The 14,962-nt window shown below is 38.6% G+C and overlaps 2 protein-coding genes and 1 long non-coding RNA gene across 3 annotated transcripts in view; all 3 read right to left on the reverse strand.

The window, feature by feature from the left end:
* Positions 1 to 3,089: 3,089 nt before the first annotated feature.
* LOC148737202 (uncharacterized) lies at positions 3,090 to 4,404 on the reverse strand. The gene is made up of 2 exons (XM_088749086.1): positions 3,510 to 4,404; positions 3,090 to 3,302 (listed from the first exon to the last, which is right to left on the reverse strand). The coding sequence occupies exons 1-2, from the start codon at positions 3,971 to 3,973 to the stop codon at positions 3,200 to 3,202; spliced, it is 567 nt and encodes a 188-aa protein (XP_088605212.1). The 5' UTR covers positions 3,974 to 4,404; the 3' UTR covers positions 3,090 to 3,199.
* Positions 4,405 to 9,235: 4,831 nt separating this feature from the next.
* LOC148737203 (uncharacterized) overlaps positions 9,236 to 14,962 on the reverse strand; it is a 48,318-nt gene continuing 42,591 nt past the window's right edge. Inside the window, exon 2 of the long non-coding RNA XR_015996739.1 lies at positions 9,236 to 10,167. This is a non-coding gene — a long non-coding RNA (uncharacterized LOC148737203). The remainder of the gene's footprint in view (positions 10,168 to 14,962) is intronic.
* Positions 11,194 to 13,328, reverse strand: LOC148737204 (uncharacterized). Its single transcript, XM_088747755.1, has 5 exons — positions 13,228 to 13,328; positions 12,807 to 13,069; positions 11,983 to 12,097; positions 11,698 to 11,818; positions 11,194 to 11,269 (listed from the first exon to the last, which is right to left on the reverse strand). Exons 1-5 carry the CDS (start codon positions 13,250 to 13,252, stop codon positions 11,194 to 11,196), a joined length of 600 nt encoding a protein of 199 aa, XP_088603881.1. The 5' UTR covers positions 13,253 to 13,328.

The following is a 14,962-nucleotide window of genomic DNA, read 5'->3' on the forward strand; positions in this document are numbered from 1 at the left end:
ATTTTTTTGCCGACTCACTCGGCTGCGCTTCGTGAGTGCACAACATTTTGACCACTGTAATGACGAACACTATTGTCGATAAGGGTACAGACCGCGATAACCCAACATTGGATTTCTTAAATTTACTCGTTGTTCCGATCTGTTTTAAGCTGATTTTACGGACTCTATCAGAGAGTGTTTTAATATAAAATGAACGACTCAAAGCCTGACTATTGTGGAGAACAGGGCTACAAACACACGCGACAGGTGCCGATCTTATTTATTTAGCCATTGAGCTGCCATGATGAACAAAGAATTTCTCCTTACAATATCCATGCAATATCAAGCAAACAGGAGACGAGAACAAAGAAAATATTAGCTAGAAAGTTATAAGTTACTACAATACCGACTTTCTCAAACTTAGATCATAAGAGTTGTGTGGCAAATCGTAGGAGGAATGATTCATGCAACTCAGGAAGGGGGAATTAGGGTTAATTAAATCCTTCGGTGTTTCCAAAAATTTCATCGTTTCCGATGCGGGTTTTGTGTAGGTAAGTGTTGCGTGCATTCGAGAACAGCTTTTATTTCCGCACTTAACACTTATTACATCAGTCATTGCTCTTTCTGAGGGGGGGAGGGGGAAGGGGGAAGGAAAGGGGGAGTCATTTAAGGTTGTGAGACAATAAAGTTAACATGATTTCCCTCCCCCCCCCCCCCCCTCCTTCCTAAGGCTCCGTAGTATTCTAATGCTCGTTCCTCATGGACAGTCAACTTCCATATTCCTTCTTTATAATCTGTTGACAGCGACTGTTTCACCGCTCCGTTCGCATTCAAAACCATGTAATCCCTCCAAATCTTCCTTTCCCCACACCCCCCTCCCCTCAAGCAAAAAATAATTATTTTTTATGTGAACGCGGAGTATGGTTACAGTTCGAACGACTCAGTCATTTTCTCAGAAATAGATGGTGCATAACAAGGACACGAAGGATGGTGTGATTGTTGAGTTGTACCACACTTTTTCTTAAGCGTCTTGACCTGACCTCGCATATTTCTGGTTGGGTGCTGTGTTTCAGTGTTCGAAGGAAGCTTTTCAATGAGTACAAACGATAGTAATTGTTTCATCTTGCATGGAGCTCATTGTCAGAGCGTCGAAATAGCACTTAGTCTTATTGTTGCTAACTTTTACAGGCATTCATCCAACAATTGGCCCATTACTTTCTTGAGACTTTTTTGAAAATACGAATATGTCCCTTGATGAAATAAAACAAGTTTAATCATTGAAGGTGAAACACACGCTATTTATTTAATAACAAGATTTAAAACGAGAGAGCTAAAGCTATTCTGGCCTCAGCTACAAATTCTGACAATTTGTGGTCCGTTGTCATCAATTCTATTTCGCTCTTCTTAATTATGTCTCAAGTCTATCGTAAGCGTTGTTTTTTTTCTTTTGGACTCGTCATAACTTACTTATTTTTATTGCTATTTCCTTTTTTTATTCATACTGACATTATTTTTTTCTTCCTTGTTTTCAATCTAAAGGAGCTTTATCTAGCACTAAATAGCTGCTCTTTTCAAAGTAACATCAGGGAGATTATTACATCTATAAATTAGTTCTTCTCCGAAGGCCACTTTCCAGTTCCAAATCCTCCCGAGTTGTCCACGGGATAAGCACGGGTATGTTCTACGTTAACGGCAGCCACATTCTGTGGCGATCATGTTTCGGTATTGGCGTAGTATCACGTGACCATCTTTCTTAAAGTACATGATTCCCAGCATATCGGTGCTGAAGTTTGTCGCAACGCAGCAGTGATGGGCTACCTTGCCTACCCCATCCATCCTCTCCGCGGCGAGGGAGCGAACCATGGCATGCTTGCTGAAACTGGCCGGAGCAGCATTCAAGTCACATTTTCCCATACAGTTATAGGCATTAAATGACAGTGGAGCGATGAGGAAGCTCCCGAAAGTCTGCTTGGTGTTTATGAGCAAGTAACGTCTGGTGCACAGATCATTGTTATTGGCAGATGACTGGGAAGACGTCTTGTTCATCCCAAGAGGGAGCTTAAGCAAACACGACGACGAACGGAGGACGACGACCTGAAGTAGCAAGAACGTCACTGCGCAAGCGCGAACCATGAGTTCCGTCGTCGTCTTCTCGTGGACGACTTGAGATGGACCAGTTTCACGTCGTCGTGAACTTTCGAACTTCAAAGTAGTTTTTCTCATCAAAAGGTGCAGGTTTATTGTCAGTTTTTAGACAGTCTATGGCCGGCGGGTTGGAGTTTGTATTCGCTTCTTCGTTTGATTTAAACCACCCTGTTCAGTTTTCTAAACAAATAAAATTCGAAAACCCACCAACTCATATTCCTTCCTCCGCACAACAGATGTAAAGTCAAGCGATGAAAGCGACCACGTAAGGTTTAAATCTATTTGAGTATATTTTATGAAAGAGTGCTGTTTATCATTTTTATTGAATGAAAAGTTTTAAATGGCAGTGTAATACATCTCTGCGTTCGGTCAAAAGCTGTGTATGGAACTGCCGGATTATTGCTACTTAAATATTTTGCGTGTTGCTGTTCTTCAATCGAGACGCTTTAAACAACAAATAATTCTTCAGATCGGTGTGTTAACATGAGCTTGAATACCTGTCAGGTTTTCCGAATCTATTTTCAAAATGTTTCATATAGATTTACAGCCATAAAAATTATTCCGACAAAATCACACGGGAAAAAATAGTATTCTTGGGTAAAGCGCAACGACTGCTATCTGTGCCGATCGCTAGCTAGCATTGATTAAATTGACAGACTTAAGTCGTTTGCTCGCCAAAGGAAGGAGCATCAAAGGTAGAACATATCAGACTAAAGCATGTTGAAAATCAGACAAACCTTGTGCAAAATAGGTTTGTTTATATCAGCAACACTTAAAACTGAATTTAAATCTCAAATAACTTGCGTAAAATTTAATATTTTAAACTTTTCCGATGCGTAAATTATTGTAACTAAAGCTAAAGCTTAATAATTCCTTGGACTGTTGATGTTCAAGAATTGAATAACCTACTCTCGAACTTTCGATATATGTGTCGAAATTTGATCCATGAGTGAGAAGAAGAAGGTTTTGGACGTCTATGAACGATGTCATTTCTAAAACTGACGAAGCGAGCATAAACAAGATTTCAGACGTCGTCGTCCTTGAGCAACTTCACTAATTAAGTTTCATTTTCCCGCTAAAAACGACGTCCTCGCTCCAGACCCTCCACGATTACTTGACGTCGTCGTCGTCTCTTTCGTCGTCGTTGCTTAAGCTTCCTAATATCTCGACGAAGGCGACTAAAAGAAATACAAAACACTCAAGTTGTTGACAGAGCAATTATCGTAGGGCATATTCATAATGTAACGCCAGGGGGAGAATGATATTGGTTTAGCTCTTAGGGTCCTGCAGTATTCTGACCCCCTTCTCCATGGCAGTTGATTTCTGATGGTTCTCCCTTGCATTAATTAGTGTTTGAGAAAGCATGTGAAGAGAGCAAAACTCACCTCCTCAAGAAAGGTGCATCGTCAGCTTCCTGAAGCTGTCTTCCGTCGATGTAAATAACCATGAACACTCCATCTGAGTCCCCACTCGTTGCGTTGCAGATGAGAGCCTTTGGAACAGTGTTATTAGCTGAGGCTGTCACTACTTTGACGTGAACCTCATGGATTGCGCCAGTGGATTGAAACCATTGCACAACGGCTGTCTCGACCATTGCGAACACGATCCAGTTGGAATCTGCCCCTTGAAGTGCAGATTTGGTGATAAGCCTGCCTGATTTCTTGTCGTAAAGGCCGAAAGCGGCTATTTCATCGTCACTAAGGGTCTTTCCGGCGATGTGAGAAAACTTTATCCTGATTTCGGCCTTTTCAACATGTTCTTTAGGATCAATCCCCTTCACGTCGAAACAGATAAGTTTGCAAGCGGCATCAACTGCAAAATCCATCAATCTACTGCGAGGATCGTGCATTATATGTATCTAATACCGCAGTTCAAAATATATGAACTTCATATATTTCATTGTATCTGATTTATCACTTTCACGGATTTATTACGAATCAACTTAACGGCCTGCTCCCAGTTGGCTTGCTAGCTCAATTGGTAGAGCGCTGCACTAGTATCGCAGAGGTCAGTGGTTCCAATCCCGTAAAGGCCTGATTTTTTTCAGGTCTGATTTTCGCTATTGCTTAAATAGCGCTATCTACTGCGAGGATCGTGCATCATATGTATCTAACACCGCAGTTCAAAATATATGAACCTCATATATTTCATTGTATATAATTTTTTAATCGCCCAAGACGCTTTTGCTGTCGCCATGGATAAAAGCAGCGAGATTTGAGTATATAAAATACGAATGCATATATTTTGGGCAAAAAAAATAATGAATGCCCACGAGCAGGCGAAATTTTGACAAGTGAGTGCTCAGTATTATCTTAGCTAAAATAATGGTGGTCTCCATGCATACACGCTTCGTTCAGTTCCAGTGTAATATGCATAATGACCCTCGAGGTATGAATGATATTTTATGTTAGAGGCTTCATTTAAGAAAACGTATGACATAAACGTGTCAAGGAATTTGTAGTATGAGGCACGTCCAGTTCCGGTTCTGTTCTAGAGTCCCGTTGCATGTTGGGGGCCATGTGCTTGAGGGTCCCCCTTATTGTTTTGGATTGATTCCATCTTGATAGTAAAGCCAACTTTATTACAGAATTTAGTGTAGGGAATTGGCATTTTTCAGAATGAATTGAATCGTCAGACTTGCTTCTGGGACTGTCGATGGTGTCAATTTTATAACTTTTGGAGATAATTTGCAGTAAAATATTCTATTCAATCGATCGAAATTGTTTCTTATCATTTTGCTGATAACTAACCAGTCAGTTTCTCAAATTAAGACGATATCTCCTCGTGTCGTTTCATCTGTTGGTAATTTATTCCCACACTGGCTTTTTCCCCTCAGATGTTGACGAATGCACCAAGTCTAACATGGTGTGTGATATCAATGCCAAATGTAACAACACTTACGGTTCGTATCATTGCAGCTGTAAAGCTGGGTTTACTGGGAATGGAACAAAATGTACCTCAAACCCAGGTAATATTGGTGTTACCTTTGAGAAATAATACGACATTTAACAGTGATTGTAAAATATAAAAAAAAAAAAAAAAAATTATAAAAGCGTGTGCTTAAAATAGGCACTAATTAAAACATATTGGCGTCGATTTGCTATTTAGGCTGGTCATGAAGGAAGGTTTGTCGCATTTAAAATTCCTCGCGCCATCAGATTCTACGCCTTTCTCAGCACGCAAAAGCAGAGACACGTTTTCAACGAACATATTGGCTTGGAAGAGTACGTAAAAATTTATACTTATACTTACTTTAACAGGTATCAAATGTGCCCAGTTCGAATTCAAACCGCTGTGACTGATAAGAACTCTTGAATTGGTCATCAAGGACGGTTATATCTGACGCGTAAAACACCGCGTCGACGTGTTATCTTGTTTTTCGCTGCTGTCCGTGATTAAATTAAACAAATCTTGGAGCAAGTGGATGAAATGGTCCAACAACGCTGGGTAGTCGCTACACAGGTCAGGATCACGACGGACAAGTTACACTGTCCGGCGGCATACAACATAGGACTGTGCCGTACACTGGCGACTACAGAATAGAAACAATAGGAGCTGCAGGAGGGTACGGATTACATAATTACAACAGTGAATACCGAGGGACAGGTGCAAGAATGATTGGCACTTTCTCCTTAACCGAAAGTGAGATCATCCAGATTCTTGTTGGTCATGAGGGTGGAATCAACAACGTCTATTATTCAGCAGGAGGAGGTGGAGGTACCTCTGTAGTAAGAGGGATTGACAACGTGCCTTTGATAATAGCTGGAGCCGGAGTAGGGATGGAAATGGTCACTTCCAGACCTGAAGGATGTGATGGTAGAACGAGCATAACAGGGACTACTGGGTACAAGTCATGGTCGTGGGGAGGGCGGGGGGGGGGGCACGGACAGGGTGCACAGGTTGCTGATAGTGGTAATCCAGGTGCGCAGACTTATTGTGACAACACACAGCTGTACTTCAGTCCCAGTTTTATTCCTAATAGTTATCTTGTTAGCTTGTTTCTTAAATTCTTCCTTTTAAATTGTTGTGATTAGGTAAAAGCTCTCAGGCGCACCTTAAACAGTGGCAGTCAATCTTTCTCAAAAAAAGAAAAGAGAACAATTGGATATATCTTTCCTATTACTTTTATTGTTGTTTTAGGAGGTGGAGGAGAAGGTCTCTACTCCAGTGGCAGAAGTTCGCAGCAGTTTGGTGGAAGCATGGAAACAGGTGGAAAAGGTGGCAAAGTATTTCTTCAGGGAGAAACAGCTTCGATAGCGGCTTTGCAGGGAGTGCTGGTCCATATGGAAAGCGCGGAGGAGCTGGACGCGGAGGTGGCTACTCTGTGGGGAGCAGTGGAGATAATGAACACGATTCCTGTGGGGGTGGATCTTTCAACGCTGGAAACGATCAGCAGAATGAATAATGGTATGGAACTTCTGATCATGGTCAAGCTGTTACTTTATTGTAATTCTGGTCAAATTAATGGAAAATGCGAAATGAGCTGTCATTTCAATTTTTTTCGCCATTGTATATTCCCTCTTCAAACTCACAATACGTTTTTGCATGTAAAAATCTAAATAGGAGGACTTTTAGTTTGCTTCACATGAAGAATATTGGTACCTGGTAAATATTACGGCAGTTGCTGTCTTTTTTTTAGCAGTACGAGCTTTTAATAAAATAATCCTTTTTTTTCCTCATTCAGCCATCACTACATTTTAAAGGAAAAATATTTGTGACGGGGAGTTATTTCAGAGAATATCCTAGCAGGGCGCCTTGAAATTAAAAGTTACCTCGAAAATAGACTTGATTGGCTAAATTATCAAATCCCGTGCCCTGCGTATGGACATGACAGGCTGCACTATTGGGAGAGAGAGAGAGAGAGAGAGAGAGAGAGAGAGAGAGAGAGAGAGAGAGAGAGAGAGAGAGAGAGAGAGAGAGAGAGAGAGAGAGAGAGAAAGAAAATTGTAATTGTAATTTGAGAATATTGCATTCACGAAGACATAAAAAAATAAAAGTTTGCCACTACTTAAAGTGGTCAAGAGTTAATGAGCTTTAGGAAGAATAAAATAACTTAAAGGAATCTTGGAGCCGGACCATAGAGAGGAAAATGAGGGATTAAGTACCTCTTGACCTTGAACTTGAACTTTGAACTTTGAACCTTGAACTTTATTTATTTCACACTATTAAAAGAAGTTATTATACATTGAAGAGTAAGAGAAAGAGGGAAGAGTAATAGTGATATTTGGCTATAAAGATAAGTCTGAGAGGTGCACGGTGTCCAAAGTAGCAAATGCTTTGTAGGTGGACACCGTAATGGTCATATAAATAGATAAATAGATAGCAGCCTATAATAAAAATATATCAGCAGTAAAGTAAATAAACTGATTAGGTTTTGTTGAACAAAAGTTGAAGTTTTTGAAGTTTACATATTTCCTTAAGAGTAAATCAGCAGTAAAGTAAAATGATCAGGTTTGGTCGAGTAAAAGTTGATGTTCGCATTCTCTTTTGAAATTATTGTACTGGCATATATTTAAAATAAGTAGGTACAGTTTCCCATATCTTTGAAGCAGAGAATATAAAGGATGATTTTCCCATGTTGGTGGATACTCTTGGTCTAAAAAGGTTATTATTAATAGCAAATCTTGTATTATAAGATGCTGGGGTCAGGATATCAAGGAGGATATCTGGAATGCTATCACTTTTAAAATTAACCTTATACGTAAGACAGCATATTCTGAATTATAACTAGCTTCCAACTTTAAAATTCCTAATAGTTTATCATAGGGATTGGCATTCTCTCTAGCATTTGCAAAGAAGATGCTACGAAGACATTTGTTCTGCTTAATACAGAGGATTCTAAGTTAGTATAGGTGGCACAGCCCAAGGTAGTTATACCATAGTTTAAATAGGGATATATGAAAGCATAGTATAATTGCTTTAACATATTAAATTCGACATAATATCTCAATATAGTAAGAATTCCAATGTTTCTTGCTATTTTATTGTTTATATGTTGTATTTGCGGTTTCCAATTTAGGTGCTTATCGATACAGACTACTAGGTATTTTATATGACTCTTTGATTCAATGTTTTCAATATTTATCGTGGGGTGGTATCTAGAAAATGAAATTAACATGTAATTAGTTTTTGGCAAAATTAATAGACAACTTATTTAGTGCACAGTATTTATCAATTTCATTAACTTCATGATTCATAACAGATTCTAGATGATGTGGGTTGTCACTAGTAAAAAACAAGCTAGTATCATCAGCAAAGATCCGCACTGAGAGTTTATCAGTGCAATTTGGTAAACCATTAACAGAGTGTAGAAATAAGAGTGGACCTAGAGTGGAGCCTTGAGGTATACCACATGTTATATTTTCATTGGCAGATCTAGTGGAATCAATTTTGACATATTGGTTACGATTTTGAAAATAACTCTCAAACCATTTATGCGAGACTCCTCGAACGCCATACAACGAGAGCTTAGACAGTAGAATGCTGTGATTTACTTTGTCAAAGGCCTTTGACAAATCAAGAAATAGACCACATTTGATTTGTTTTCTATGGATTGACCGATCGGCAACCAACCAAAATCAAGTTTATTCAAGTTCTATCGCCGAGTCCTTATGTGCATAGACGTACGAAAAGAACCAACTAGCTAACTAACTATTGATTAGCTGTGGGCTCCCATAGACTTAAAACGGTTACATGTGGTTGTATCTGGGTGAGCAAAAAGCTTGTTATTTCTTAAGATATTGCGTTACCCACTATTTTACCACTTTATGACAACGGAACGCGAAAAGTATGCCACGGTAAAACACTTCAGAATAGGACACAAGTAAGCCTTATACGATCGCTAAGATATGCTCAGATAAGTCCGCAGGAACTATTTCGTACGCTAAAAAAGTTAAAATACTAGAAAATGAAGTGATGGGGTAATTGCCGTTTCCTTATTAGATGGTTTACATTTAATACAAGCGGAAAGATATATCTGGAATATAAGATATATGTGGAATATAAGAAGTGAAGAGAAGCTGGATTCCAGTCCTCGACAGATATTTTCCTAGCCTATAAACTTGACAGTGTAAATACAAAACAGACAAACAAAAATATATTTTCCCAAACATATGATAACTTGGATTTTTATTTCTCATTATTTCTCTGACGTACATCAAGTTACAAATGATTTAGAAAGGCTATCGGCACAACTTCAAAAGGAATTCACAGCCTAACACTGATTTGTGGTATAAGACTAAATGTGGCCTCGTTGATGCCTCCCATGTCCTTCTACCACGACTACTCACGAAAAAATACAAAAAAATTCTCTAACGAGCGAGTTCAGGAGAGTGGAGGTTGATATCGGACATAAGTATACTTTAAACGTAGAAAAGCGTTTGTAACCCTACACCGCATTCGTTATTTCTATTTAAAATTTGATCATTTTCTTCAAAAAATTATTGCTGAATACTGATCTCCACCCGTTACCTGGTTGAATGACGTGAAAGAATATTTACATGTTAATTTCTTCGGGAAAATATTCGTGTGCGAGTTCAAGAACTATGACTACCAACATCACTTTCATTTCAAAACAAGAAATAAAATCCTTGCGGGTGAAATCAATAGTATATATGTGGCTACTCTATTTTACTCGGTCTAAAAGCTAACCGGCCTTAGTATTGTTTTCATGAAAGCTTTAGTCGGCACCACAATATCACAAGTAACACGGATGCGATGGAGGCGTACCACTGATGTAATATACAAAATATCCGTTGCAATTCCTTACTTGGATGTTGATGGACCAATCACAACATCCTCCTGACCAATTAAAACAGACCTGCCTTGTGACTATACCCTCGCTCACGGTAGGATGAGTCCCGTTCAACCAGCCAGTGGCATCACTTCTACAGCGTTTAGCTGGGACGCATGTAGCAGCCATTTTATTTCCGGCAGCTCCCTGGAAACGAAACCAATTTGGACCGAGTGAATTGTCGCACAAAGAACCTCTTGAGTAATTCACTTTCCTGTTGGCATCTGTAAGACTTGTAGTATTTTGACATTCTGAGGAAGAAAACAGATAAATGCACAAGTAGAGGGTTGTAGCTACGCTACTTTGCTGATAGACTGGGATCAGTCCACCCTGAGTCCGTCCCGCGGGTCAAAACAAAATCAGCAAAACTGAACTGTTAAAATGTATGGTATAATTAACAATTATTCCACGAGCGCGCTTTGGATATGAGATGATAGGTAGCCAACGAGGCGCGTAGCGCTGAGTTGGTTATAATCATCCCATATCCAGCAAGCGCGAGTGGAATAATTGTTTTATTAAAAACGTTTAAAAAAATTATTAAATATTATTAAAGTTTAAGCTCCTTTTTAATTTTAAGCTGACACGTACGCTTGCCATATTTGTAGATTATGGTATATTGGCTGATATACCATAACGGCTAAGCCAAAATTCTAGAATTGCATTATCCAATGATCTAGTTTTTAATAAATATATAGATATATATCATTAGACGTTTCGTTGTGCAGTATCGCTGAGCATTTTTACTCAGTGTTTTTATATTGACTCTCCCTACGAGTTCGTCAAAGTATGGCGTGCAACGGCACAACTCGTACAAATTCGGTGATCATACACACCAAAACGTTTTGTGAGATATGTCTCCATACATATTAACAGTTCAGTAAAATGTTATTGACGTTACTGAAATCTTTTCTCCTCCAAGGGCGTAGCCAGGGGGTCCAGGTTGTCCGTGATCCCCCCCTTGGTAGGCCTTCTTTAGAGCAAACAACCTACAATATTCAGGTGGCGAAAACGCCATGACAATATCTTGGCCGAAAAAGCCATTGTTGAAAAGCCCACTTTTTTAATTTTTTTTTTATTTTGTGAAGTATTTTCGTCAACGGCTCTTGTATTTAGTTAATATGGGCCTTCATGCCGCGATAATACGACTGAGCCCGCTGATACACGCGGGAGAGTAGCGGTGTAACTGGTGAGTAGCCTCTGTGACCACCCCTTTGGAAAATCCTGGCTACGCCCATGTCCTGCGATCAAGAGGAAGTAGCTTTAAGTCTTCACTCGGATTATCTATACTTTGGTTGACAACAAAATATGTCAAAACAACTGAACTGCTCACAAATCACTTCCCGCCCTCCAATCCTACACAATGAAAAAGAGAAACTTTGTTAATAATAATAATAAACAGTTTAACGTGGAGAAACACTTAGCTAGAAGCTAGTTTACAGGTTCTTCACCAAACAACTGAAACAAATAATTCAAATTGAAAATAACATCTATTAAGAATCCCAACTGGCCAAAGGCAAACCAGTTGGCTATATTACAAGCATGGCCGAGGATTCGAAACTCTGGGCTACTGTGAAATAAATTCAGGTAGTGACCAGGACGGGACTTGAGCCCGGGAGCGGCGGATTGCAAGACCGACATGCTGACCACTCGACCATGCTGCCTTCGCCAAGACGAAAAATGTAAAATAGTATTGGTTAAGCAAAAATGCAAACCTCAGGTATCGTGAGTTACATTCTTTTACATCACTGGTAAGTAAAAGAAAAATTAACTGACCGACTGACCGTACAAAGCAACTTGTCCTTCCATCTCCTTCGTAACCATGGTTACAAGAACAGTTGTATGAACCAATGGTGTTTATACCACTAAGGCGAGTATGAACACCAACTGCACATTCATCAATATCTGTGAAATATAAAAAGCTACCTGATTATATTGTACACTTCTAAGTGCGTATTTGTCATAGGCCCCCTCCCCCATTAAATCTTAACACCTCTAAAAGTTTGTTATTATTCACAGCGTTGAACCAGATGGATAATTCGCATGTACTCTATCCTTTAAACAGTTACCTGTCTCACATTCGTGGCCAGTGAATCCAGAAGGACATAAACATCGATATCGTCGCCTCGTAAAACCCGACTGACAGGTTCCGTAGTTCTTGCATGGGGATTGAGCACAAAAATTCTTCAAGAAAAAAGGTTGAACATGAATAATCTGCTTAAGAGAAATGTGCATAACTTAGAACAACCACTGCTTCAAGCAACCAAAATAGACTAGGATAGGATCAAATAAATAAATACATAAGGAGCCGGTAAGCAGCTCAACGAAACCTCTTAATCTACTGTCAACACCCTTGCCAGGAGGACACTGTGTCTTTGATCTGTTACTACGTTCAAGGTCAAGTTTGAAGGAAAAAGTATTTTAATCGTTTTAGCTTCTCTTGAAAGGAATTTCCTATGATGTATGACCTTATGCTTTTTACTTACTCTTGCGCAAACTAGTAAACTATTATGAGATCAAAAAAATACTTTCAAAAAATCGGTGAATTAAAAAAGCTACTTGCAACTATAAAATTTTAAGCCGACGAAAAAATTGCAAAAGAAATAACTTATAGAGGTTGTTCTTCATTGAATAAAAAGATGTATAAGAATTTTTTCTATTTAGAATCGAGACAAATGGATCGCTTTTCTAAAGGCCCTAAGCGTCCTCCGGGGTACAGAACAAATGTCTATTGGTTCTTACTAATCTACGAAAGGGTACTCGATGGCACTATCTATAAGTAATACATGGTCCATACAAAGTCCTTTCTAAATATGGCTATAAAGAGCATCCGTTCAGCTCTCATTCAATGCTGAAAGCCAAGTAAATGAAAGTGGTAAGAAATCGCTCGTACCTTCGTTCCATGGTACACATAGTTCGTTGTTTTCACCAGATCGTCCTCATGTTCTTTACCCGTGGAGTTATTCAGTTCACAGTTGTGTGCTTCTGCTCCATTTTGCCCAAAATAAAAGTTAACACTGACACAGTTATGGTCCAGGTAACAACGATATTCACACGTGTCTCTGTCAATCACACTGATGTCTGCTATGGTGTGGTTAACAAGACGTTCTCCCACGAAGAACAGAGTCGATGGAAATGCTAAGATACGACATTGATCTAAGAATAAAATTAATAAAACATCAAAATGAATTGGTTCTACCCCTTGAGAGTCTCCATATGTCGTTAAGCAAGCTGTTTGAATTGGAGATAACAATACGTATATCGATAATTCCGACTTTTCCCCGGATTCTCTATGTTAACATTGAAATACCCACCTTTATTTTGAGACAGAATTTGCATCCTATGCCATCAGTGGTTTTTCCTAATTGGTAAGTTCGCTCGATTATTTGACCTCCAAAAGCTTAGCAACCGTTACTCAATAAAAATGTAAACTTTATTAGAAAGTCTTCTGTTTACCTAGCGGGCAATCGACAAGCTATTCAAGAATCAAAATTGAAAACTCATCAGGTATCTTACGAACAGAAGTGAATTATAAACAATTAGTAAAGCCCATACCTTAGGGGAGTTAAAAATTTCATAACTACTGCTAACATTAATTTATTATTTCAAATGGAAAAACTATTATGATTTTTCCATTGGTGCACACATTGTTTTTAAACAAGAATTTCCATCACCTGATAAGAAAGGTTGTTTTCAATAACAGTATCAACTATTTCTTTATAATCAAGATAGAGGTCATAGTTTTACAAGATACACTAGATTTAGTAAGAGAAATGCTACAAAATGTCTCGAATATAAAGGTTTACTTCTCGCTCAGAGGCATCAAAGCCTTTTCATCACCGTTTCAATACTTCCAGTCCCATGGGGTCTCTTTTGAATATACTAGAGAAATATAAACATAAGTGGAATTTGAAAGACCTTACGAGAACTCTGTTGGAAAAACTGGGGATAAAATGAGTAGTGCTCAGTGGGGTACTTTCAAAGGCAGATATTTATTTTAAACGGATTAGAAGAATATGTTTCCCTATAGAATAAAAAAATTTTGTTATAGATTTGTAGTCACTGTATCAATTAAGTCTTGAGAGACTTGATATTCAGTCTTTACACTTTTGTATTCCGAAGTTTTTTTTTTTCAATAAACTGTTGAGGAGAAGTCTACCACACGAACAGACACAATGTTGAAACTGAATTTCTAAAAACAAGAAAGAAATGTTACCATCATAGCAGGATAAAACTTGCCCAAGGGGAAGAACCAAAGAGATTAAAAACAGATGAAGCAAAAGTACCATGTTCTCAGAACCTGGCCAAACAGGAACCTCAGTTCGGGAGTAAGAGAAACGTTTGGCAAACCTGCTATTTAAAGATTAACTGCTGATTGAGACCTTTACAAGGCTTTTTACGTTAATCCTCTAGGGGGCCTGACAGAATATTTTCTGTGTGTAATTTTTTCTCTCCCTCTCTTTTTTTTTTTTTTTTTTTTTTTTTTCACCTGTTATATTATATTTCACCTGATATATTATGGCCTTCGCATTTCCGCGATACATTACATTTTTGTTTTGAATAGACATTTTGACTTTCGTTTTCGTCTTATATCCGTTCACCATAATTCCAATTAATCCTCCTTTCCTACTGCCAAAAGTAAAATCTTTATTTACAGGTGTTGCATCATCAAACGAAGGAGGAAAACATTTACACGAGAATACAAAACATGGAACCGCGTAATTTCGACACCCGCTAACTCGAAAGTTCCAGAGAAGGTGAAAAAGAATCAAGTCATCTACAAATACAGAAGTCAGGAATTGAAAACCCGCGTCAAATAAAAGAAGAAAAGGCAGCGTTTTCTCAACATCCAGAAAATATTTTATTCACATTTTCTTAAAAGAATCTTGGAACCAAACCGTAGACAGAAAAATGAGGGACTGGTTACCTCTTGGCTGCCTGGTAACCAACAATAATCTCTCGCCGAGTCATTATGTGGATAGAAGCACGAAGAGGACTAACTAGCTAACTAACTATTGATTAGCTCTAGGCTTACATAGATTTAAAAAG

Source organism: Stylophora pistillata, chromosome 2 (assembly GCF_964205215.1).
Source record: "Stylophora pistillata chromosome 2, jaStyPist1.2, whole genome shotgun sequence".
Taxonomy (NCBI): Eukaryota; Metazoa; Cnidaria; class Anthozoa; order Scleractinia; family Pocilloporidae; genus Stylophora; species Stylophora pistillata.